This window comes from Eumetopias jubatus, unplaced genomic scaffold, assembly GCF_037043125.1.
Source record: "Eumetopias jubatus isolate StellerSeaLion01/CBP00866 unplaced genomic scaffold, mEumJub1_p1.0 scaffold_1, whole genome shotgun sequence".
Lineage (NCBI taxonomy): Eukaryota > Metazoa > Chordata > Mammalia > Carnivora > Otariidae > Eumetopias > Eumetopias jubatus.
In genome coordinates, this window is record NW_028274807.1 from 201222191 (window position 1) to 201249009 (window position 26819).

The following is a 26819-nucleotide window of genomic DNA, read 5'->3' on the forward strand; positions in this document are numbered from 1 at the left end:
GTGCTTTTAGTGTTGGGCTTTTTTGTTTTGTTTTTCAGTGTTTGTTTGTTTTAAGATTTTATTTATTTGAGAGAGAGAACGTGAGCACGAGCAAGGGGTGGGGGGAGAGGGAGAAGCAGCAGGGAGCCCTATGCAGGGCCCCATCCCAGAGGTGGCTCAGTTGGTTAAGCAACTGCCTTCAGCTCAGGTCATGATCCTGGAGTCCCTGGATCGAGTCCTGCATCGGGCTCCCTGCTCAGCAGGGAGTCTGCTTCTCCCTCTGACCCTCCCCCCTCTCATGTGCTTTCTCTCTCATTCTCTCTCTCTCAAATAAAGGAATAAAATCTTAAAAAAAAAAAAAAAAAAGAACCCTGGGATCATGACCTGAGCCCCGAGGGCAGATGCTTAACCCACTGAGCCACCCAGGCTCCTTAGTAGTTTGTTTTTTGACAAAAATATTATATGTGATGAAAAAATTTTCAATAAAGAAAGAAATGAATAAATTAAAAGGTCTCTCTTACCCTCAATTTCATTTCTAGGAATAATCACCTAATAGTTTGGTGTCTTCTAGGACATTTTCACTGTGTATATAACGTGTGTGTATGTGAATACAAAGGTGTTTTTTTTTTTTAATTGAATTAGGATTGTGTAATAAATATTACTGCGACTTGCTTTTTTTTCTCAGTGTATCTCAAACAGCTGTACATCAAAAACTGGACTTTAATGACTGTCCTTCGACACACATACATAGTTTTCTAGGACAGATTCCCAGATGTAGAATCACTGGTTTCATGCATTTAAAATTTGCTTAATACTGTCCAACTCTCCTCAAAAACTGCCAGTTTACATTGTCTCTGATTGCCAAAAAATGAATGCAGTCTTCAGTTGAACTCAGTAGCAATAAGGTATCCACAACAACAGAGGTATGTCTGTTGCGTGATGAGACCAAGATATGTCCATAAGCTCTGCTTCGTGTGCTGCAGAGCAGAGATGACCCTCTTGGAGCCACGCTGTAGCCTGCTGTCTGGGCACTGCGCACACCCCAGTGGACCTTTCTAGCCCACATTGGAGCTTTAGTTTAAACTGAGTTCTCTTTCACGAGTGTGTGTATGTGTATGTGTGTGTTTAATCACTCATCTATTTTAATTCTTCTAGTTACTTTTTTTTTTTAAGATTTTATTTATTTATTTGACAGATAGCGAGAGCAGGAACACAAGCAGGGGGAGTGGGAGAGGGAGAAGCAGGCTTCTTGCCGATCAGGGAGCCCGATATGGGACTCGATCCCAGGACCCTGGGATCATGACCTGAACCGAAGGCAGACGCTTAACGACTGAGCCACCCAGGCACCCTTCTAGTTACTTTTTTAATTACCTTCCATGTTTTGAAATGACAAGTGAAGCTCAGGAAAAAATAGAATAATTAAGATTAGTACATTTGTAGACATGGAAAATTGGGCAAATTTTTCTTTCTGAGGTTAATACCTTGAGAGTAAGGTCAGTTCCCAAAGAAGGACTGGTTTGGTTTAAAAACCAAACCAAACCACTGAGGCAGGTAATGCAGAGACTTAAAATTTCCCTTCAGCGACACAAGATCTCTTCCAGTAACAGTTCAGCTTCTTCACAGAACAGATCTTGACCTAAATTACAGTTCTTACATAACTGCAGGACTTCAGCCAAGCCATCCAGACCAGTAGTGCTTGACACGAACACAGATAAGAGGTCCTTTTCTGGCAATCTCTTATGTCTAACCTCAGCAAAGTCCTGAATTTCCTAGAAAGAATCGTTAGAAGAAAGCGAATCCTAGGACCTGTAGTTAGAATTTTTCAGTCCCTTTTTTATCAGTCTGCCTCTTACTCACTGATTAAATGTCTTGCAGAGCTGGACTTCCCAAGGACTCTCTTGCTTTTTACATCTTGCAATTCCCTGTTCATTATACAAACAAGAGGGCCAGGCTTTAGCCTCTTCGGATCACCCACCCTAGAAAATGAAGAGCCCAGACCAGTCTGTTAGGACCGTGGCAGCACCCTGCCGCACTCCCTCCTGATGAGCTTCAACCACTCACAAAATCATTTGTTTCAGAAGATCTCCTTCTCCCTGGGAGACTCCCTGCAAGCCAGCTAACCAGCCTCGGACATAAGCTTTTACCATCTATTGTCTCCATTCCCCCTCCTCCTCACCTGGTCATGCCTGTTCTTGTCACTGTCTGTGGCCCATCCTCCTGCACCCTGTCTGTCCATGGCCACTCCCTGGACATGTTGCTATTCCTGATAACCAGTAATGCTTCTCACTTGGTTCCACAGGGTCTTCTCCTCAGACAGCCTTCTGCTGAGAGCCCATATTCTTAGGCTAACTCTCATGCGTATTCCAACCAGTTTTTGCTGGTGATAGTATATAGTATTTATGTGTAGAACTGACTGCTCCTGAAAGCTAAAATGTTACATTTTTTTAATTTATTAAATGCCTTGGAATAGTGCTATTCAGCAGAAATACAGTGTGAGCCACATATGTAATTTAAAATTTTCTAGTAGCCACATTTTTTAGAAAGGTGAAATTATGTTTAATTCAGTACATACAAACTATTACTTGAACATGTAATCACTATGAAAAATTAATTTTTTTCATGCTTAGCATGAATCCTCAGAATTCGGTGTGTGTTTTATACTTAAAACATATTCCACTTCAGATTCGCCACGTTTCGGGTGCTCAGGAGCCTTTTGTGGCTTCTCTCTGCCATCTTGGACGACAGAAAAGCTCTAAAAATGTCTCCCAGTGCCTCGGATCTTGCCATTGGAAATGGTGGGCTCAGACATTATTGAAAAGAAATAGATCTGTTAACCCTCCTTATGATCTTTATACTTCCTACTTCCAAAATCTGGACTTTTATTTTCTTTCATGTTCACATTGATTTTCTTTTTCAGGCCTGAGTTAAATTAATTTTGATAGCACTTAAGGTGGGCTTCATCCTCTGAACTATTCTCAGGCATATGGTTTCTGGGTTTCCTGGCACGTATAATAGCTTATTTCTCTTTAATTTGGGTCCCAGAAAGATTATCTCGAATATTGAAATACTTATATTCTTCAAACCAAGATTCATGCACATCTTTATTTAGGCACCTAAAATATTCTGTGAATGTGTCACCCAGTATAATTTTGAGTACTTGAAAGCTAAGATTTACGGTGGCATTGCCAAAGCTCCACATAGAAAAATGTGTGTGTTTGCAGCTAAGGCCACGTCCACTCATCCAAAGGACCTAACTCTGTGTCAGTTCTAAAATAGTAACCAAAGGATCACATCCAGAAGAGAGCACCTGGGAAGGTTGTGTGGACTTGAAATTTTAGTAGTTGAGGGACTATTAAAAGGAGAGGAGAGGTGTGTTTTATTCAGGCAGTCATGAAATCTATTTTTACATCCCCGAAGGCCTGCCAGACAGAGGATTCCATGTGTACTGAGTGGGCCCAGAGAACAGTAACCGCACTGGGTGAAGGTTAGAGGAAAGGCAGACCTTGTGCATAACACAGAAAAGACCTTGACCTTGGTAACAGGTGTCCATATGGAAATAAGCTACTCAAGAAGTAATGCCTTTTCTCACCGTAGATGTTGCAGGAGGCAAGGTGGCTATGTCCCTGTGAGGTGGTATAGGGAAGTCAGGCATCAGGTCCTGTGTGGCATCCATTCCTGAGAAGCTCTCTTGATGTCCTCTCTCTTCCCCTTCCTTTTCTTAACAGTTAGAACAACAGAGGCAGCAGTTGCTCACTGAACGTCAGAACTTCCACATGGAACAGCTGAAATATGCCGAATTACGAGCCCGGCAGCAGATGGAACAGCAGCAGCACGGGCAGAACCCTCAGCAGGCACACCAGCACTCAGGAGGACCTGGCCTGGCGCCGCTTGGAGCAGCAGGGCACCCCGCCATGATGCCCCATCAGCAGCCCCCTCCCTACCCTCTGATGCACCACCAGATGCCACCACCTCATCCACCGCAGCCAGGTGAGCGGCAGGCTGTGCTCCCAGGTAAGGCTGCAGCCATCCCTGTGGCACAGCTGTCAAAGGAGAGAACCACACCCTTGCTGATTCGGGGCTAGGACTGTGACTAGGATGCCCACTGTCATCTAGGTAGTTGTAGGCAAGTGGGGCCTGGTTGTATAGCCTTCACCACATAATGCTTGTCATTTTCTGTTCCTGGTGTGATGCCTTTCCTTGGGTCGGTCAGCCTCCACGTGGCCAGTATATCCCAGAGTTCCTTAAAAATTCATCCTTGGGTTGTCTACACTTGTTTTGTTTTGTTTTAACTTACAGACATTTTTAAAGATAGACACACACAAAAATAATAACGCAATGAACTCTTATGACCCAGCTTCCACACCCATCACTTCCCCGCCATTTTTCACTTTTTGTTAGAGAAACCTTCTACCATGGGCAAAAGTAGAGTGAATAGTGTAAGAATCCCTCCATATATACCTATTGTACAGCTTCAGAATTACCGAAATTTTTTTTGTTCCTCAGTGCTTACTTTTAAAAATTTATTCCTAAAACTACTGGGATAAATATTTAAGAGAGAAATTCCCTATGGCTACTTGATGCTTGGTTCTGGCTAGTGTTAAGCATCAGAATCTGTAGTAATTGTTCACAGAGAGCTCCTGAGGAGTTCCAACATCTGCATTTAGCTTGTACAAGATGGGAAGAGAGATGCTTTTGCCTTTTTCCCTAAATTACATCCTGGTGAGGACAAGTCTTTGCGTGCTAGTCCAGTCACCCACCTTGTTCTGCTCACTTCTCATTGTCCTCACTTTACAGTTGAAGAACCGATGCATGGCAGGGACCACACGGCCTTGCTGCCTGATGGAGCCAGGATTTGTCCTGGGCTCCATCTGATTCCAGAATGATAGCCGGACACTGCCCCATGACCCCCAGACTAAGAGGGGACTTGCAGCAGATTCAGATACAGCTCTTCTCTTAGGGAGACCATGCCAGAGAAACAAGAGTTCATAAAAATAGCCTTTAGAATAGAAATAGGGCGTTTTTCTCTTTTTACTTTCTCACAGAAATAAGCTCTTCTTCAGTGAATTTTAAGGAAAAAGATCATTGCACGTATGATGAGACTAAAATCTGTGATGAGATCTTTTTTCTTAAAAGTTTTTTATTGAAATATAATGTACATATGAAAAAAGACACAAATCATGAATATTTAGTGAGTTTTAACAAAGAGAATATACCTGTGCAACTACTACCCAAAAGCCCACGCTATCCTCCTCTCTACCTCTTCTCCTGGGGGCAGCAGCTGGCCTGCTTCCTGACAGCAGCGACTAGTTGGGCTTGTTTTCAATGTTGTCTAGAGGGAATCACACAGTGACTTTTGTTTCTGTCTGGTTTCTTTCACCAACACTTGGTCTGTGAGATACATTCACGGCGTTGGATTTGTGCGTGGTTGCAGATTTATTTCTCCAGTTTGCTGTATGTGGTCCATTGTGGGCTGTACCCCAGTTTATTAGTCTGTTCTCCTGTTGATGGACTTTTGATTCGTTTCCAGGCTTTGGTTTTAATAGCTAGTAAGTGCTACTGTGAACGTGTGTGTGCACATGTCTGATAGAAAAAGGTATACATTTTTTAATGTATTTTTAAATTTAAATTCAATTAATTAACATATAATGTATTATTAGTTTCAGAGGTAGAGGTCAGTGATTCATCAGTCTTTTATAACACCTAGTGCTGATTACATAGCGTGCCCTCCTTAATGCCTATCACCCAGTTACCCCGTCCCCCCACCTACCTCCCCTCCAGCAACCCTCAATTTGTTACCTAGAGTTAAGAGTCTCTTATGGTTTGTCTCCTTCTCTGATTTCATCTTGTTTTATTTTTTCCTGTCTTCCCCTATGATCCTCTGTTTTGTTTCTTAAATTCCATATATGAGTGAAACCATATGATAATTATCTTTCTCTGACTGACTTATTTCCCTTAGCATAATACCCTCTAGTTCCATCCACATCATTGCAAATGGCAAGATTTCATGTTTTTTTTGGATGGCCGAGTAGTATTCCATTGTATATATATATATACCACGTCTTCTTTATCCATTCATCTGTCGATGGATATCTGGGCTCTTTCCAAAGTGGCTATTGTGAGCATTGCTGCTATAAACATTGGGGTATAGGTACCCATTCAGATCACTACATTTGTATCTTTGGGGTAAACCCCTAGTAGTGCAATTGCTGGGTTCTAGGGTAGCTCTATTTTCAACTTTTTGAGGAACTTCCGTACTTTATTCCAGAGTGGCTACACCAGCTTGCGTTCCCATCAACAGCAGACATAGGTATACATTTCTGTTGTATTGCCCCAGAGTCCCTAGAATGGGTCATAGGATATGCATATGTTCACATTAGTAGATGCTGCCAAGATTGTTCCAGAATGGTCATATGGATTTACGTGCTTGCAATGTATGAGAGTTCTAGCAGCTTCAGGTAATCATTTTTCTTAATTGCCCCTTTTGTGGGGGTACTTTGGAGTTCAAATGTAAAGTTAAATCAAGTGTGTTAGTAAAATTAAGAACAACAATAAATTGAACCCACTAGTTAAAAGTTGCCTTAATATCACCACTTCAGAAAAAGCTGGTTGTTAACAGGTGAGCCTAGGGCACCATATTCTGGTGATGAGCTAAAGGGGCCTTTAAAAGCTGGGCAGGTGAGGAAGTGGGTAGTGTTTTTGGTGAAGTTTCTCTTCAGTCTCTGGTCTGCTACAAGGTGTCAGTTAGGAACTTTGGGTTTGGTCCTTCAAACTGTTGTTTCCTAAGTCCTAGAAAAGTTTACAGGCCACAGCGTTTATGTTAGGAGCTGAGGATAATTATCCAGATCAGTTGGCTAGCTTTTGGTATTTGGCCAGAATTTATGGTGTGTGAAGGAAGGGGAAATCAGCCTCTGAAAAGCCAGCAAGGTTGGGGAAGTGGCGAGAAGGTCAAGATTGATTTCTCACTGGGTGGTTAATTTGTCCAGCTCTGTTAGTTAGGGTTTGTATAATTATGTAGATAAATCCCACGTAATCTCTTCTCCACAAAACTGTCCATTGGTTAGTGGTAAAGCCCATTAAAATAGCAGCTCAATGTCATGAATCTGCCAGGCTGTCAAACACATGAGCCTGGGTCCCAGAGTGGCTTTGTATAAGTCAATACCTGTCCTTCTCTGAGGACCACGCCTTAATTCATTCGCTTACTTAGAATTTTGTATAGAGAATACTGTCTTTATGCTGTTCTCATTCTTCCTCGGTGCTTATTATTTGGTCCTGCTCCTACCCCGGGAAGTCCAGCTTTGTGTAGGTTTTATTTTGTTCCTGTCTCTGACAAACTGTCCCAAGTAGGTCTGTTTGCTACAAACAAAAAGGCAAAAAGGAAGTCTCTGTAGTCTGTCGTTGGCGTACAGAGAGCAAATGGAGAGTGGAGGCGGCCCCAGCCGTCTTTGTACCACCCTTAGGTTTTGCTCATCTTGATAAAGTCGTGCCACTGCATTTCATCTTTACATTTAAATTGGAAAACTGATTTCATGAAGTGATTTCTAGATTCAAGCCTTCTGAGTTCTCCCTGTAAAACTGCCATTCCAGACGAACAAGGTGAGCAGTCGTGATAGCAGCCGGTTCTTGAGCGCACGCACAGTGGCCTTTGAGCGCGCCCTGGCCTATGGTATCCGTGACGGCACGTGGGGAACCAAGGACAGGGGCCTGGGTCGAGGCTGCTGTTTCCTGAGGTGCTCTTGATTGTGCTACTTTGCTGAGCCAAGAGGACACCTCTGGTGGCTGGGGGTCTTTAATGTCGGCTCTCCCAAGGGCCTCAGCCCGTTCTTACAGGAACATGACCTGTCAGTGAGTTTAGTCACAAGGAAATGACAGAGATCTAGTATGTGAGTACAGCGTAAGCTCTGCCCTCCGCTGGACATTTATAGTAAATGAGGCACTTTGGAGTTTTCGTGGATCTGGAAAGAGCCGCCTGCCCTGGGGAAGCCTCTGTGTGGAAAGCAGAAGGAAAAGGACATGTTGGTTTAGATACCTTTGTGGTTCCCTTGTGGTTAACAGTAGAAGGATTTCTGGAAGTGCCTAAAAAACCAGAATAGAAATGGATCTGAATTGATGAGAACTCAGACATGGTAGAAATGATGTTTTAATGATAAAACTAGAATTAGCAAAATGTTGGTAGTTTAAGGAAATTTCAACCAAGGCATTAGTTACTTGGCTTTTAAGCCCCCATGTTAGACCCACGTACACAGTTCTGCCCGTGGGAAACCATGCTCAGGAAAGGGTTCCATCCAGTCATCCCTTCCTAGCCGACTGCCTGGACTCCCAGCCCCACACCGAAAAAGGAAGAGCCCAGTTTTTATTATCTGCAGTGCCCTTGGTCCTGCTCACATCTGTGATAACAGGGCCGCCGAGCCACTTTCCGGCTTAGCAGGTTACCCTCACAAAGAGAACAGTGAGGGCCCAGTCTTCAACAAAGAGCGTCTGTCGTGGGCGCCCCCCGGAAGCTGCTGCAGCAGGAGCAGTCCCCGAGGAGCCTGGGCTTCCCCTCACTTGGCCCTGATTGTGTTATTTCCGTTCTCTGGGGCACTCAGCCAGAGGATGTGTTGTGGACGGTTAGAAAAGGGAGTGATGAAATGTGCCCAAGATTGGAAATTCACAAGTTCCCTCTCCTAGTTTCATGTTCTTTTCCCACCTGCCTCTTCCATCCCAAAGAATAAAAGTCCTTAAATAATATTCCACCAGGCATGATGGGCATAATGCTTTAGTAAAAGATCTAATAGACCCAAGAGAGTATGAGGGATTTTTCCACTAGGCTAAACCTAATTTTAGCAAACCTTTCCATTTTTCAGGCTTCAGATGCCTGCTGTTTTTTTTTTTTTTTTTTTAAAGCTTGTATGTAGGTCAAACTCCCACCAGTTTTTGCTTTGATGCTACTGTTTTGAAGCAATGTCTCATCTCTTTCTCCTTCTCACCTCCCTTTCTACCAGGGAAAGAGATACCTGAACTTTTTTTTTTTTTTTTTACTGGCAAAACATACAAACACACCCTTCATTTTGTTCGGTAAGGCCTGCTCCTGTGGCTTTCTTCATGTTTAGTTAAGAGGTCATGGCAATGCCTTCAGACATTGTCATCCTTATTAAAAGTGGTGAGACCTTTGTCGGACACCAGAAAAAACACAGAAATGTTTAGATATCAAAAGACAGAGTTTGCATTACAAGAAATTGATTCTGTCTTCTCCCTAGTCTTCTTAAATTCTGCCCCATTTCAGATTTGATCCTTAGAAACAGCTTTTCCAAGGAGAGAGCTGCTGCTTCAAGACACGGTGGTGTAGGTGTTAAGGAAAAGAGAATGAGCCTCAACTCAGTCTCTGCTCCTTGGGAACTCACAGGCCAAATTACACAGTCCCTCTGAGACTGTTTCCTGATCTCGAAACTGGGCTCTCTCTGTCTCACAATCTCCCTAACAACCTAGAGGATTCAATGAAATAACTGTCACTTGCTGGCAAATGGCAGGTCCTGGCTCAGAAGGGTATCCCTGTCTCCCCGCTATCTGTTCCCTAAATCCACTGCCCTAGATACCCAGCACTGTGAGTCGTATAGTATGTGACAGCCGTAACCTCCGGGTGGCACAGGGACATCGCCTACTCTTGGTGCTCCTTGCTCGCCTGAGAAGTGTTTGTGCAAAGTCCGATAAGCAGAAGTAATCTGTTTTTTCTCTAGCTCTTCCTTTTTGCTGCCACCTCTCCAAAGGGGTCACTGTTCTCTCCTTCACACCTGTGTCCCAGTGGCTTTATTGCCCTATTATGACAGAAAGGTGAGAGAACTTTGGTTTTCAGAAGACTTCGGGATTTATAGCAAGAAAAAGAAGTTTCTTGCAACTGTTGGGCTTATGGCCTTGCAAAACCCTAAAGCTGCCCTGTCACAGCTTGTTGCCATGAAAATATAGGGAAATAGGTAAACAGGCCACTGCCGCTGAGCAGGTAGCTTTGGAAATGGCACCACTGGGCCCTGCCAGCAAGAGCCTTCAGGCCTAGCCCCAGTGCCTGTTGGATAGACGTTACCTCACGGGTCTGTGTCAATCTGCAGCTGATTCTCCTCTTTGCCAGATTATTTTGTGAATAGCTCCTTTCCCTGCTGGAACTCCCACACTGAGCTGCTGGTTGGAGAACTGTTTCTCTCTGGAGCCGGGTATGGGTCAAAGAAGTGACCCATCAGTTCAGTGGCAGCACAGATTGCATGGCAAAGTCTGTGGACCCCTCCTCCAGACCCTCATCCACAGGGTGCACGGGCACCGCCTCTGGGGCCATGGTGCCCAGGTCCCACATGGGCGCCCCTGTTTACACTTCATGACCTCGGCAAGTTACTCTGCTTTTACGTCTTCTTCTTTCACCAGCTTGGTGACTTAAAACAACAGACGTGTTCTCTCAGTCTGGGAGCTAGAAGTTCATTATCTAGCCACACCTGCTCTCTTCCGAGGTTCTAGGGGACAGTCGGTTCCTTGTCTCTTTCAGCTTCTGGTGGCTGGCGGCAGCTATGTGTCTCTTATAAGGACACTTGTCATTGGATTTAGGGCCCACCAAGATAATCCAGGATGATCTCCTCAACTCAAGATCCTTAACTTAATCACATCTACAAACACCCTTTTTCTGAATATGGTTGCGTTTATGAGTTCCATGTATTAGAACATGTACCACATATCTGTTGGTGAGGGCAGGTCACCATCCAACCCACTGCAGGGTGCCATATGTTTGGTAAATTAAAAAATTACTTACTGCAGGGGCACCTGGGTGGCTCAGTTAGTTGTGTCCGGCTCTTAGTTTTGGCTCAGGTCATGGGATCAAGCCCTGCATGGGACACCGCACTCAGTGGGGAATTTGCCTGAAGATTCTCTCCCTCCATCCCTCCCTCCCTACTCGTGTGCATTCTCTCTCTCTCTCTCTCTCACAAATCTTGTTAAAAAAAAATTACTGCAGGAAGCAGAGAAGAACTAAAGTGGCTAGAACTAAAGTATACATCTGAGTTGTTTTTTTTTTAAGATTTATTTATTTAGGGGCGCCTGGGTGGCTCAGTTGGTTAAGCGACTGCCTTCGGCTCAGGTCATGATCCTGGAGTCCCAGGATCGAGTCCCGCGTCGGGCTCCCTGCTCGGCGGGGAGTCTGCTTCTCCCTCTGACCCTCTTCCCTCTCGTGCTCTCTAGCTCTCATTCTCTCTCTCTCTCTCAAATAAATAAATAAAATCTTTTAAAAAAAAAGAAAGATTTATTTATTTATTTGACAGAGCACAAGCAGGGGGAGGGACAGAGGAAGAAGGAGAGAGAGGTCTTAAGCAGACTCCACACTGAGCATGGAGCTCGATGCGGCGCCTTGATCTCATGACCCTCAGATCACCATCTGAGCTGAAACTGAGAGTTGGACGCTTAACAGACTGCACCACCCTGCTGCCCCAATTTTTTTTTTTTTTAATGCTGGCTATTATATTAAATCCTTTCGCATGAACTGTTTCATTTGAGCACAAAATAGTGTGGTAGAAAGAGAATTGGATTTAGAGTTAGAAGGCTTGGATTTGATACCTCTTACAAATTCTGTGACTGTCACAAGTCCCTTAACTTTTGTGAGCTTTGGTTTTCTCTCTATACAATGAAAATATTTGCTCTCACAGCATGTTGGAGGGACCAGTGACATAATAAGGCACTATAACAAATAAACTGTTTCCCCGATCAGACAGAAGCTATAGGGTGAGAGTGGGGCAGATATCTAGTTTCACTCTGTATAATCTCAGGAAACCCAGGCTCTGGGCATCCTCAGTGACTCAAAGAACACTCGATCTTGGTTGGGGTGACGTGGAAGTAAGATCACACTGTTTAGTTTTCCAGTCCGATTAGTTCATACTTTCCCTGTTGAGGATGTTACTGGGTGGCTGCTGACAGGGATGCCCACTGGTGAGCCAGGAGTTGGGGCAACCCGCACCTTGCTCTTCACATCAAAGCATAAACGTCTGTCTTGCTGCTAAAAACAAGCAGCATTTGGGACTGCACAGCTGTGTGTCATACCCCTTCTGTGAGCAGTCACTTGCTGTGCCCTTCCTTCTTCCTTCTTCTTCCATCCTTACCAGTACTCATGGTCTTTTTTGGTAAAGTCGTGCCTTACCGCTCTCTTTAGTTTTCTGGAGGGAAATCTGAGAAGGGCTGGCAAAATATTCTTCCTCACTTGCTCAAGGCCTCTTGTCCAGACTGAACTTGGAAGAAGGAGGCAGCTTGCACCCACTGAGAGACAGGGGCTGTATGGGCTGGTCTAGTACATGGTTTCCATTGGCCACGGGTCCATGAAAAGTTCTTTCATCTCCAGGTTGGGAAATGAGCGGTCCAGGCTTGAAAGTGGGCCTCGTGTCTCCAAAAACAAAAGTATCTGCTGTCTCCCTGTCACACTACCAGAATAACTTTAGAGAATCACTCTTAGAGACTTAGGGACTCGGGAGCCTCTTGAACAGCGGCAGGGGACTAGTTCCATGGACCACTTATCGTGTGAACCTTTGAGAGTTCCGTACCTCCCCTGCACCCCGCCTCACCATGCCCCTCTCATTACAGGGTGGCCTGTCCCGCGTCTCCCGTCCCCAAAGCAGGCGTCCTTGCCCGTCCTTCCCACTTCATCCCCGCTGCGCTTCGCATGTCAAATTCTCTCTCCTTCCCGCTACACACTTGCCCTCTGCCTTGCTCTCTCACCCATTCCCAGGCCACCTGTGGGGTGCTGCCCCTCACCCCTCAGCTCCTACCGTTGTCTGCTCAGCCTGCCCCCACACAGTCCCTGCTTCTCTCCATCACACAGGTCATCAGTCCTGCATTCCTCCCTTCAAAATCTTTCACCCAAGTCCCGACCCCATTCTGCGTGTAGGGCTCATCCAGCCCCTCCGCTGTGAGTCTTTTCAGACAGACCGTGGGTCACGTGGCTCTTACTTGAGCACATTTTTTTTTTAACCTTTTTGAGCCTGTTCCTCAGGAAATGCAGGCAACAGCTAATAAGGTGATGCAGGTACCTCAGGGAGTGGCAAGTATGAAGATGCTCCCTATAAGGGGTAGCTCTTAGGAGTACAGGGGATGACACTTGTATTATTTTCTTTCTTTTTTTTGTTTTTTTTTTAAGGTCTTAAAATTTGTTTTATGAGTGTTTATGGGCTGTGCAGATGGCAAAAAGTGCAGATTTACACAAATACGAAGTCTTTCTTTAGAAGGGTGGTTTCAAGTGACCTTTTCTTTAGGAGAGGATGCCTGTGGGCAGGGCCTGGTCTGGGTGGGGGGTGTGGTGTTTCCCAGGAAGGCAAACTGCACAGTTGGAGCAGATGAAACAGGTTGGAGGAAATTGTAATCCAGAAGACAGTATGAAGCAACTGCAGTGGAAGTGGGAGCCCTTCTGTCCATCAGAGTCTAGGAAAATTTCTGCGCTCAGAGACTTGATGTGGTTTTGGAATATAGATGACATCTGGTGGGGTGAAGTCTGGAGCCGATGACCAAGAAAGAATTCTTGAGAAGTCTTTGGTGCAAAATGGTGGTTTTATTAAAGCCCAGGGAGACAGGATCCACAGGCAGAAGGAGCTGCTGCAGCAGGGTTGTAAGGAATGGCTCACTTGTATTATTTTCTGATTGCTTAACTCCGGCTGGGCCTTGTGCTTAGGATAGTCTGCTCTTGTCCTCCTATCTCTAACCCGCTCCCTCACTCCTTTGCACATCATCCAAAATCCCAAGTCATTCACAGGTTTGTCTCAGTTGACTGGAAGGTTTCAGGGCTTTTGGCCTGCTCCTTCTGCGGACTTCCCTGGATGTGCGGCCACGCTGTACATGTGTGGGCTGTGTGACATACAACAGATTGGGTAGTAGCTCCTGGAATCTCCATGTCACTCCCTAGATGGATGGGCTCTCCATCGCTGCCGAAATGTGCCCCAGCACTGTGGCACAGGGCCCAGCAGCTTGGCTTCGATGCTCAGCTGGTGTGAGGGGGTGGCAGTGTCTGCCCCACAGTGAGTTCAGTGCCTGCTCTCGCCTTCTATGCGCAGTTTGACCAAGCTCTCCCCCAGTGGACGGACCTTGGGGGTCCTGTGCTGGGCTCTTGCCTTTTTGCCTTATAGCGCACGGAAAGGTGGGCCTGAGAGCCCCCAACTTGATGTCCTTTTTATTCTGAGGCATATTGTTGATATATTTTGCTTTCTAAAAATTGTCCCCCAAAGTCGGTAGACCACCTTTTCCTCTGACTCTTGAACTTCTGGAATGCCCTTCACTGACACCCCAGTAGTGAGGGGCTCCTGTCCCTGGGTCCTGGGGGTCAGGGAACAGACACTGGAGATAAGTGGTGTGAGGCTTGAAACTTCATGTGTCTTTTCTTTTTTTTTTAAGATTTTATTTATTTATTTGACAGAGAGACACAGCGAGAGAGGGAACACAAGCAGGGGGAGTGGGAGAGGGAGAAGCAGGCTTCCAGGGAGCCTGATGCAGGGCTCGATCCCAGGACCCCGGGATCATGACCTGAGCCGAAGGCAGACGCTTAACGCCTGAGCCACCCAGGTGCCCCTTGTGTGTCTTTCTTAAGACAGACCTTTTTCTAAACAGTGACCAAGAACTCCCCTTAGGTTATCTCCAAATTTATAAGACTGGACCTCAAGCATTCTTTTTTTTTTTTTTTTTAAAGATTTTATTTATTTATTTGACAGAGAGACACAGCGAGAGAGTGAACACAAGCAGGGGGAGTGGGAGAGGGAGAAGCAGGCTTCCCGCGGAGCGGGGAGCTTGATGCGGGGCTCAGTCCCAGGACCCTGGGATCATGACCTGAGCCGAAGGCAGACGCTTAACGACTGAGCCACCCAGGCGCCCCTGGACTTCAAGCATTCTTACTTCCAGCTTTCTCAGAACTGTCTAGAAACCTGTATTTAGTTTCATACAACTGACCTTACAGAGATACTGAAGTCCCTAGATTTAAAAACAAAATACCATAAATTCTCTTTCCTTATTCTTTTTTTTTTTAAAGATTTTATTTATTTAATTGACAGAGAGAGAGAGAGAGACAGCGAGAGAGGGAACACAAGCAGAGGGAGTGGGAGAGGGAGAAGCAGGCCTCCCGCTGAGTAGGGAGCCCGATGCGGGGCTCGATCCCAGGACCCTGGGACCATGACCTGAGCCGAAGGCAGTCGCTTAACCAACTGAGCCACCCAGGTGCCCCTTCTCTTTCCTTACTCTATAGAGAGTATAATTTGCCTAGAGAGAGAGAGAAGCATGCACTCCAACCCTAGTGTGTGCCCATTAAACTATTCTCCTTTGTAGCTCTTTAAAAACCAAGCCCAGCAGCCAAACCACTGAGTTTAAGAACAAATAAATATTCATCATATCTAAAGCAAGATTGGCAAACTACAACCTGTGGGCCAACTCTGGCTCATCTCCTGTTTTTGTATGGACTGCAGACTAAGAATGGTTTTTACAGGTTAAATGGTTGGGGGAAACTCAACAGAAGAATGTTTATATCTCATGAAGATTATGTGAAATTCACATTTCAGAGTCCATAAGTAAAGATATATTGGGACACAGTCTCACATATTTGTTATCTGTGACACCTGTATGTCATCTTTGACTGCCTTCATACTACAATGACAAAGTTGAATAGCTGTGCCAGAGACCATACAGTCTGAAGGTCCAAATATTTACTGTCTGGCTCTACAGAAAAAGTTTGCTGAAAGTCCTGACGGCTCAGTATGAAACTGCAGACAGGAGGTATTTTACTGTTCTTGTGTCTGGTGTCTCCTCTCGTTAATTTCAAACCAGTAGGAAGAGATGAAGGGGTCATCTGTTTTTCTCGCAAGCCCCCCGCCTCCCCACCACAGTGTTTCATGGTGGGGGCTAGAAGGAGATAATGTTTTTGTGAACAGGACTTGGAACTTCCGATCAGAATCTCTTTTTAATGTTGATTTCACAGTTGTGACCAATATCCTTTCACACATACCCTCCCACGAAGCCCCTGTGTGAAGCTCAGTCTTGACTGAGTTACTATCCTTGGACTGTGCACTAACTTGCTGTGAAAGTCCGCTCCATCCCATGTGGCCTGGGCTTGGTATTTTGTGCCCTCAGGAAAATGTATGACGAGCCACTGTCCACACAGACTAACCAAAACAAATGTTTTCTTTTAGGGTGCTTTTCTTGTAATTGCTTCTGACAGCTCCCTGCCGGTACCAGGGTTTAGGGTAGCCATTCGCTCCATAGATTGCCCCATTATCCTTCCTCCTCCCCAAAATGAAAATCTGGACATAGAGATTATTACAGATTCTTGCTCTGTTGGTATTTCAGATCCTTCAGAGGGTTAGGTATTTGTATTTAGCAGCCCTGGCCATTGACTTGATCCCTTTCTCCCTAGTACACTTACCTTAATACTTTAAATCTCCTTCCACAGGTCAGATACCAGGTCCAGGTTCCATGATCCCTGGGCAGCCCATGCCAGGCCGCATGATTCCCACCGTTGCAGCCAACATCCACCCCCCCGGAAGTGGCCCAGCCCCTCCTGGTATGCCTCCAATGCCAGGAAACATCTTAGGACCCCGGGTACCCCTCACGGCACCTAATGGCATGTGTAAGTAGCATCATGGGGGGAAGCATCTCCGTAGGGTCTCTCTGGGCAGGCTGTAGACAAGGGACAAAGGCTTTATTCTCTAGGTGATCTATAGTTTGGCAGGTCCATGGACAGTGCAGCCTGTGGCAGTGGGTTCCAGAAGATCGGTTTGTGGTCAGTGCTCTTCAGCACCCCTGATGAGCAGGTGCACAGGTGGTGAGTGCAGATGCTTACAGTCGTTTGGCCATGTGTGCCATAGCGTTTATGGCATGCACTCTCGTCCCTGAGGTCTGTGGAGAGGCCAGGAAGACATTCCTCACCCACTCCTCTTTAAGCCTTAGGTCTAGCTTGAATCTTGTTAGACATACCGAGTTGCTGGTGGTTTTCCTACAGGAGCCTTTTATGGACACCGGGTTCAAAATGGAGGGTGCAAAGAAAGAAGAACCGGTTTAAGGCAGAAATCACAAGTCTCTCTTAGCTACTCTGGGATCTTGGTAGTAGCAGCTTAGACTCAGGAAGGCGTACTGAGGGGCTGTGTTGAGAGGGAATGGGAGGTCCTAGCAGGCTCTGTGGAGAAGGCACGGCTGCTGCTGAGCAGTGTCTTTCTGACATACGTATGAAGCCAGGGCTTTTCTCCAGTACACCGTGGTCTCCTCCAACCCTCCAGAGGGTTGCTTCAGAAGCTCTGCCCTGCCCTTTACTCCTGTCGATCTTCTCGGAATGATCCCAAAATGCAGCCAGTAGTGGCCGGGTACCCCAGCCACATCTGTGATCCCGGTTCATTTACAAGTTCATGTATGTGCTGTTCACAGGACAGAGCTAGGACTCAAGAATTCCTGGTCTCCAGGAGCTTTAGTTGGGAAAACAAGAAATGAACAAGTAGATAGTAGTATATAGGATTTACAAGTTATCTGAGACTCTGAAGTGCTTTGAGTGCACTGTAGCACTCGGGGAGACTTCCCAGTGCCAGGAGGCAGGCTGCACAAAGGCATGTCTCATTTCTCTCGGCCCCTAGGGGCTAGGACAGAGTAGGTGCAGGGAAGAAAGACAGCAATATAGCTGGGTGTATAGGATTGTGACAGTAGGAAAACATCTCCCTTGAGTCCTTGGTCAACGATTGTAGTATAGTGGATACTTCTTTTCCTTGGCAAGAACACACTTGAGCTCACTGCCTTACAGGCAGTATACAGATGTGCCAGTCTGCCAAGACAGTTGACCATCTTAGTTGCAGAGATAATATCCTTGGTCTTTACCACTGTCCAGGATTTCATCCTGAAGGGCCCTGAGGGGAACACCTTGAGAATGTGGAGGGTTTCAGGTGCTTCTCTCTGCCCTGCCCCCCGCTCCTGACACAAATGAGTGTTTCCAGGATTCTGAGCCGCTGACTTGGCTCTAAGTCCCAGGCAGGCCTCACTGGGTGAGGTGGTTCCCCTCTTCAGGTCTTAGTTTCCTCCACTGGAAAGATGACCCAAGGGATTAGATCAGGGGCCTTCAGAATGCTTTGAAGAGCTCTATCAGTTTGGTGGAAATCTCCTGGGGGGAAGGTTGGGTGAACTGACTGGTAAGCAAGGCTGTACTTGAATTATTTGTTTCATGTTTCCGTTTCTGACAAAATCAAGAGGTTTAAAAAACCCTGGATTAAATCATCTCTAGGGTTCCTTTGTACGCTAAGCAGCTAAAGTTGAAATAGGAAAGAGCCCCAGACACTCATACTAATTGTTCCCTTCAGGACCTGACCTAGTTTTGGCCAAAAATCCAAGGACTGCAGTTCAGGAGCCGCGGGGCCTCCCAGGACTGTCCGGCTTGTCAGCAGCTGCCTCGAGTGAAGCTCTCTGGCCCTGGTGGAGACACTTAATCAGCAAGAAGTTATTGATAATCTATTTTGTGCCCACCTAGGCCAGGCACTGAGAGAGAAAGAAAGAAGACACAGAACTTGCCCAGGAAGGAGCTTTATCATTTAACTGAAGAAATAAAATTAGCAGAGAGAACCATTAAAATGCAATAAAATCAAACTATAATTAAGTTCTGCAAAGGTCTGGAGTGATTCTTGGAAGGGCTGGGCCGCGGAGGAGGTTGGGACAGATTCAGACACCTCACCAGGCGAGCCGCGACCTGGGGCTTCAGGGGGACCTGACCCGCATGGCCCACGGTGGCAGCAGCGCCTCGAAGGCTGCATGGATTGCCTGCCGTAAAGAAAATTACTTCCTCGGCCCTTTTTCTCTGACTGGGCTCTTTCCCAAGCCCTTGTGTTTCCAGCAATGACGAGTCCCTCTTGGCTGTGTTTGCAGATGCCCCTCCGCCGCCGCCGCCGCCGCCGCCGCCGCCCGCTGATGGAGTCCCTCCGCCTCCCGCTCCAGGCCCACCAGCCTCAGCCGCCCCCTAGCCCGGAGGATGCAGGCAGCGTCCACGCCCAGCGCCGGCAGCTGCAGGGGGATGACGAGACTTGTGCTCCGCGGCTTCCTCGGGTTTCTTTTAGGATTTTTCTTCTCGCAGCCCCAAGCACGCATCCCGTATTTCCCCGTCCCTCTCGCCAGCCCTCGCCATGCCGTGACGCGTGCTGTGTCAGGTCCTCCGCCGGCACTGGGTGGGGGGGCGGGTAGCCTGCGTCCCCCTGACCTGGTGTGGGGTATACTGACCGTTTCTCTGCAGGTCCTGTCAGCACGAGAAGTTCATTTCTGTTGTTTCAGTGCTCTCCCCTCAGTGTTTGGCTTTGTCTGATGCTTACTAGCTCATGCTTTAGAATCATTATGTTTTTTTTTTTTTCTTTTGTCATTGTTGCTTTAAATGAGAGCATCCTAAGTTCATAGGAACCAAAAAAAATGGTGATGGGCAGAGGAAATAGCCAGAAGGGACAAACCTAAAGGCATTATAAGTGACCTTATTTCTGCTAATCTGAGCTAAGATTGGTGCTGATGGTGAAGTTTCATGAGACTTTTGCCCCACATAGACGCACCAAAATTCAAAGAGTTGGGGACAGGGTGGGACCCCACTGATTTTATTCCTGGTGAGGAATGGGAGGACCCCTGCCCCCCCTGCGTGGCCCTTTTGTACCTGGTAGGGGAGCGCATTAGAGCAGACCTACTCCTTCCCTGGGCCCACTGGTTCTGGCTTACCGTAGAGATGATTGGTTGGATTAGGGGTGGGATCTGGGGAAGCGTTTCTTCATTCCCTAGACTAACCAGGAACATTTGAGAGTCTAGGGACATGACTACCCACTGAGTCTAGTCCACTAGTCACTGCTTTGTACTCATTCTTTTTTCCCTCCCCCTCTTTAAAAAAAAAAAAAAACCTTTAAAAAGGAAAAAAAAAAGTAAGTAGATAGTGCTAAACATTTTAGCTCATGGAACTTGGTTTAGGATGGCTGGGGGTTCAAGTCCCCAAACTACCTCTTGCAGTCCAGGGTGAGTGGGGTTTAGTGAAGCGGTACTTTAGGTTTGGGACGGGATTGGAGAAGTGGGCCGGGATCAAGGGCCTCTCGTCCCTTCTCCCTTCCTTTTCTGACATCTCACATTCCATCTGTCGCAGGGCTGTCAGGGAGATGCTGGGGGGTTCCAAGGCACTCAGTTGGCAATCAGAGCGTCATGCTTTGAGGGTTCGGGTACTCGGACTGAGAGATCGGAATGCCATTCCAGAGGAGGAGCCACAAACATGCCTTAACTCGAGCCCATTTCTACCCCTGCTGATGAATTACTTGAGAGTTCTTGGTTTTCTCTTCTTGTGCTTGTTCCCTCCCCTCTATCCTTCCATGGATGGGGGAAGGGTGTGTTTGGTGGATCTTGATTTCCAAAGCACCTGGCCTCTTCATGTCACATTCTCAAGTGGCAGTTTTATTATTTAGAATGCAAAGTGGAACACCTTTTGGATATCTTTTTCTATATATTCTGTAAAGCTTTACATACGAGAGGGTGTAGGGAGGTGTTTATAAAACACCTCAGAACTTCCTTCCTTAGTATCAGAAAGCAAAAAAAATAAATAAAACCATAATTAAGATTTGCCTTTCAAACCCTCAGGTGTTGCCTCTAACCAGGTGGCCCTGGTCACCATCTGAGTACTGGAACCAAGGAAACCTTGTTCTTTTGCGTGTGTGTTCTGGACTCTTGGAGTGGAAATGAGCTTGTTCCTGCTGGAGTTGAGTTCCAATGCATTTGCCTCCAGAAAGATCCCAGTGCCTTTTGACAATGGCCAGCGTGTTCCCTAATTCCCGCCAGTCTTTCCCAAAGGAAACTCATTCCAAATACTTACCTTTTCCACTGGGGTCTTAGAAGGAAAATGGAATTCTGGTTCATACTGTGGTCCCTTGTAACCTCAGGTCTTTAATGTGATCACTTTCAAATTTAAAAGATCCAGGTGGAAATATTTTTACTATGCTGATAACAATTCTACAGAATACCTGAATTCTTAACACTGTTATGTTTCAATATAAGTGGTGACTTTTTCTTTTCATGTCTTTGATCTGGTTTCGTTCCTGTAATAAAGCCACCCAATGTGGGGGTGGGGGGGGGAATAATATGTGGTTTTTGTACAAACGTGTTTCTCAGTGTGTTATTTTGGAAAAATGAAGGGAGGGGAGTTTTGGGAGATTAGAAGAAATTGATCAAGAAGACCTAATCTCCCTCTTTTTTAGTGAATAAATAGAACATTTCTGGATTCTAGTCCCATTCTCTGCATTCACACACCAATCTCTTCATGTGTCCTATGAGGAGCGTAAATATTCAGCCCCACCTGGTCCTGGTCGCAGTGAGTTCAGCGATTCGGGGCTTCCTGACCAACCACCTTGATGATGCTTAAGGAGCATACAGTTAAATGTGCCTTGCCCACTCTTTTCCATGGTCAAAGTGAAGAAAGAGGTGTGGCCAACATCCTGGCACCTCCAAGAGAAGGAATAGTTTTGTTTGGCAAGCTAGAGCATGTCTGTCAGGATGCAGTTTAGACGGCCCCAAGTTGGAGGCAGGCCTTGAGGGTAGTTGGTTCCATGAACCTTGATGTACTTCTAAGGATAGCTTTGAGCATCCACAGGTGCAAACCCTGTGCAGAAAAAAGGAAGGAGCCATTGCTTTTGAGAGGCTCATGAACCCAGTGTAGCAAAAGCGGTGGATTCTGTGCAGAGTTGTGAACGCTTGACCCCTCGCAGAGGTGCGCTGGCCGGGTTGTGCTCTGCTGCCCAACCTGTTCCAACTTACCTGTAGCACAGGGTGCTAGGACCAGCAGGGTCTCCCAAAGTTCCTGTACTTCCCAGGGGTGATGAAGGAGGTGAATCCTTGACCCAAACTAAAGACTAGTTTATAAGCTTGAGTGTGAGTTCTTTTTAAAGTATAACAGGACATGTATAACCAACCACTCTGCCACAGGTTCCTCAGATCCTTACTGTGGAGTGGTTCCCCCAAATGTAGTTATGGACAGTAGTTTGCCAACCTCAGGACAGATCAGGATCACCCATAGGATTGTTCAGACAAGCTGCTCAGCCCCACCCTCAGAACTGATTGAGCAGGTCTGGAGTGAGTTCTTGATATACTGTGTTTAGAGCGGGACAGAGGGAGAAGGAGAGAGAGAATCTTAAGTAGGCTCCATGCTGAGGCTCAGTCTCACCACCCTGAGATCATGACCCAGGCCGAAATCAAGAGTCGGATGCTTAACCGACTGAGCCACCCAGGCACCCCTGAAATACTGTTTTTAACATTTCCAGGGCGTCCTGATGCATGTGGGCAAGGGACCACACTTTGAGAACCACTGGTTAGGAAGGTTGTGTGGTACAGCAAGATCTCTGTGGTTCCTGACAGTTCATTCTTTTTTTTTTTTTTTTTTTTTTTTTTACTTTGACAGAGACACAGCGACAGAGGGAACACAAGCAGGGAGAGTGGGAGAGGGAGAAGCAGGCTTCCCACCGAGCAGGGAGCCCGATGCGGGGCTCGATCCCAGGACCCCGGGATCATGACCTGAGCCGAAGGCAGACGCTTAACGACTGAGCCACCCAGGCGCCCCGCTGACGGTTCATTCTATGAGTTCCATTCATCCAGTAAACATTTGAGGGCCTCTTAGGTGCCAGGCATTGGACCTTGCATGCAGTGAAGTCATAATTATGAATAAGGTAGGCAAGGCCCCTGCACTCCAGGCCACTTACATCCTTGTGGGGTGGGGGATACAAGACCATAAATAGTTAATAAGAAATAGGATTATTTTGGGGGCACCTGGGTGGCTCAGTCATTAAGTGCCTGCCTTCGGCTCGGGTCGTGATCCCGGGGTCCTGGGATCGAGCCCCACATTGGGCTCCCTGCTCAGCGGGAAGCCTGCTTCTCCCTCTCCCACTCCCCCTGCTTGTGTTCCCTCTCTCGCTGTGTCTCTCTCTGTCAAATAAATAAAATAAATCTTAAAAAAAAATAGGATTATTTTGGATAGTGCCAAGTGGTCGTGAAGAAAAACGGTGTACTCAAAGAGCTTTCTGGGGGATAATGTAAATAGTGTGAGCTGGATGTGTTTACATGATTTCTGTCCTGCTGGGTGTGGTTACCTGAGGGTTCACCTTCATTCCAGGAAGACCTCATCTGAATAATCAGAGCACCCCTTTGGATACACAGTGCCTGCCCTGAGATTTCCTTCTGCAAACCTCTCTGCCTGTGACCTTTAGTTAACCCTGCTTTCTCTTCTCCGGCTCCTAGAGCATAGCTGCACTTCACTTGGTCCTGTTGAAGGAGGACTTACTGGGAACAAGGTGAAAGCATCTTGCTCCCCTGTGAATGGATGGTCTCCATCTAAGGAAATCACCTTGCAGAATAGGATGGAAGCCCAGGACCCTCAGTGTTGGATCCCTTGTGAACAGCTCCCCTGGACTTCATTTCCTGGTGGCTTGTTTTTAGGCCTGCCACCTCTCTTTACTAGGAAGCGCCTTTGACCCTGAATTTGAAACTGAACTGAGACAGTAGTGACCAAAAGGAGTCCTGTGAATAGGCTTAACCAGAGGTTCCGAAACAAATTAGAGCTAGCTCTCTCTGCCTGAGACCCCCCCCCCAGCCCTTTCCAACCCATGGGACCCCAAGGGGAGAGAGAGACTTGTCTGATCCCCTCTTCCTGCTCCTGGCCTGCCTTGGAGAACTGGGGCCAACTCTATTCCCTCCTGTCCCCAGAGGCCTTCCTAGGCCCTTCCAAGCCCACGGAGAGCATTCAGGTGACTGCTGGCAGCCACCTTACCACTGCGGACCCTTAGGGTCTGCAAAATAGCCATGCCTTCATACAGTACCATGACCAACACCTTCAGACGACTTAGACTGGAAAGAAAATCCCTCCCACTCTCTCCTGTGGCAACCTACCACCTCAGGTGCCCTCACAACTAGATGGTCCCAGAGGGAGTTAGGAAGCAGCGGTGCCATTGGAAGGTAATAGCTCCTTTGCACAGGCTGATTTCCATGGCTGGTTTGGCCCTGACACTTCACGGATTTCCCATAGTCATCCCAATGGACTGGCATTCCTTGTTCCAGTCTGCTTATTGTGTAGTACCTATGGGTTTCCTGAGAACCACCTGGAGAGGTCGCCTGCTGAGACAGCAGGACTCTTCCTGCAAACAAGCCTAGTTGATCCATGTCTGAGGCTGTGTTGGCTTGTGCTGTGTGGCTTTCTCCCAACTGACTTGGCTTTGGGGGAATGAAATTCAGGGTTTTTTCCCATCTTGCAGCAGACCCACTGCCAGGACAAGATGACCACCTCCAGGTTGTGACATGCTTTTCTAGGAGGGGTACTTGTGCGATTGAGAGTCCAGAGTTCTTGCAGCGAGGAGGTGCTTGTCAGCGCACGTAACTCGGGCCGCTCACTCTTGGCTCTTCCCTTCTTCCTGGTAATGGTGCAAGAAGGTCCACTAGCAGCAGCCCATCACCAAAAATGGTCAGAGCTGACTGCCCCATAGTCCAGATCTCTCCTGGCAGGGGAGAGGCAGTGCTAGATGGCCCTTTCTGATTCTGACCTAGAATATGAGTCTGGATCATTGCCAGGTTGTACCCTGTTAAGAAATCATAGCACCGACCCTTAAATGCCCGAGTGTGGGGGTTGGGGAGAGAGGCAGGGCTTCCATTCTGCCAAGTGAGGCCTGACCTCTGCATCCTGATTCCTCTTTTGTAATTATTAAGAAGTAAGAATGAAAAGGTTTGAAATCAAGATCTTGGCTCAAGTCCTGGCCCTACCACATCATTAGCATGATCTGTGTCAGTTTGCAAATGTGCAAAATGGTTAAGATATTTGTAGCATGATTGTGAGGAACAGGACAAATTAGAGTACTAGGAAAACTAGAAACTCACAAAAATGTTAATAGTTACTACTGAGGACTTAAAGCCAGGAACCATGCTGCTTCCTGTCCAGACTGAAGTATGCCCCCAGCCATGGCAACTGGAGCAGCTCCTGTCCTGGACAGCAGCCCCTAGTTAAGCTAGAGGCTTTCTATGCACAAGGAGGCAGGCTGTAGCCATGGCAATGGGCCTTGTGCCTGCCTTGGTACTGGAGGCAGGTTGCCAAACCCAATAGGAACCTTTTGGAAGCCATTGCCCCACAAAAGCATCCTTGATGCCCAAATGCACAAGACTTGAATGTGGGGACATGGGTGTAGACTCTAGATAGAGGTTAATTTCCCTTTCTTTCACTCTGCAGTTCCTACATCTTCGATCTTTTCTTTGGCCCACCCTAACCCCTGGGCCCAGAAAAAGTACTGCAGTCACTGGACACTATGGTTACCACTGTCTCATAAAGGAAATGGGTTACTAACTCCCAAGGTCACGCAGATCTGATGCCAAATCATTCTTTTCCTGTCACCCTCCATTGCCTGATGAGTTTCTCCCACTCATCTCGTGGAGGTGGCTCCAGACCAGCCGTGCCGTGCTCAGTTCTGAGGTCTAGGGAGGATCAGAATGAAAGTGAATGGCAACCATTGGCTTAAAATCCCAAAATGAAGAAAGTGGTTAAAAGAATTTGTCTCCAAGGTAGGAAAGAAGGTCATTGAGGAAGGCGACATTTCATATTTTATTTTATACCATATGCTTGTTATAATTCAAAAATTGAATTGAAGCCAGCCTGGCTGGCTCAGTGGGTGGAGCATGTGACTCGATCTCAGGGTGGTGACTTCAGACTCCACCTTGGGTGTGGATCCTACTTAAAATTTTTTTAATTGAATTTAAAATATATTTAAATATTTAATAAAACATTAAAATGAGAAACAAACTGGAGTTGCTGGAGTTTTAACAAAGAACTGGGAGAAGGGTCCCATTCAGACCTTTCTAGTGAAAAACACAGGGTGGTAGTCATGCCCCAGACATCAAGGCCCCATTGGTGAGGCCCCATCCCCAAACAGACCGGCCTGGGGAAGGAGGAGGTAGGCAGGTCCACCAAGATCCTCTGCTCTCACAATCACCACCAGAAGCAAAGGAACACAGACTTGTACATAAGCCAAAAAAGAAAATACGAAGATAAGCCACAGACAAGGGAAGCAGAGATGGGGTTGGAAGGGTGCGTTAGTGCCTCTGTGGTCAACCAGCAAGTGCAAAGCCCAGCCTGGCCCTCAGGCTGTAGTCCAAATTGTTGTTTACTGTCCCCCAGAGGCAGCGTGAAGCCATGGAAAGAGCTTCACGAAGTCAGCCCCTTTGCAGGAATCTCCAGACCCCCGGCTCTGGGGTGGGAGTACCTGGTTGCCATTCATGTGTGTTTGCTTCTCGCCGCCTTCGCGAGCCTCCCAGTGCCTGGTCCTGTGCGCTCATCGTGCCCTGTAGTCCAGTGGGGAATTACTGTAGACCGAGGATTCCAGGAGCAGGCTGGGAAGGCTTCACAGAAGGCAAAGGTGACAGGAACTGAGCTTTCTGGCTCGTTTGCCAGGCAGACTTGGAAGGAAGGGAACACCAGCCTGCCTAAGAGGTTGCTGCTGCGGTAGTATGGTGAGAAGAACACACTTTGAACCAAGGGAACCCCATCCAGAGACACACAATAGGACATGAAGGGATAGATTCTCCAACTTGGTTACCTATGTGGCTCGCTAGGGACAGAAATGGGAGTGTCTCAAATACCATGGGTGTCACGTCGAAGGTGGTGACCCCGAATGTTATTTGGGTCAATAACACATCAGGAAGTGGATGGTTGCTTTGGGCGGTAGGCTAAGTGACTAGGCCACAACTCCCCACCAAGCAGGGCTCTGGGGGTGAGGGGTCCCTGGCTGAACACTGAGCTTTGGCAGCCCGCAGACTACTCTAACGCCGGTCCTGGAGCCCGCGCGTCCCTAGGCTGCGAGTTTGGCTGCTTGGGTCTGCCCAGG

General features: G+C 47.0%; 1 protein-coding gene across 3 annotated transcripts in view; it reads left to right on the top strand.

Annotated features, from left to right (window-relative positions):
* Nucleotides 1-21193, top strand: part of SMARCC1 (SWI/SNF related BAF chromatin remodeling complex subunit C1) — a 174715-nt gene extending 153522 nt beyond the window's left edge. For 2 of the 3 annotated variants that reach the window (XM_028095898.2, XM_028095899.2), the window contains exons 26-28: nt 3705-3966; nt 16391-16567; nt 18835-21193. In XM_028095898.2, coding sequence (XP_027951699.1) covers nt 3705-3966; nt 16391-16567; nt 18835-18929 — 534 coding nt within the window. In that variant the 3' untranslated portion in view covers nt 18930-21193. Of the gene's footprint in view, nt 1-3704; nt 3967-16390; nt 16568-18275; nt 18569-18834 lie in introns of those variants that run through there. The other variant, XM_028095900.2, reaches the window with a different exon arrangement.
* Nucleotides 21194-26819: the final 5626 nt, after the last annotated feature.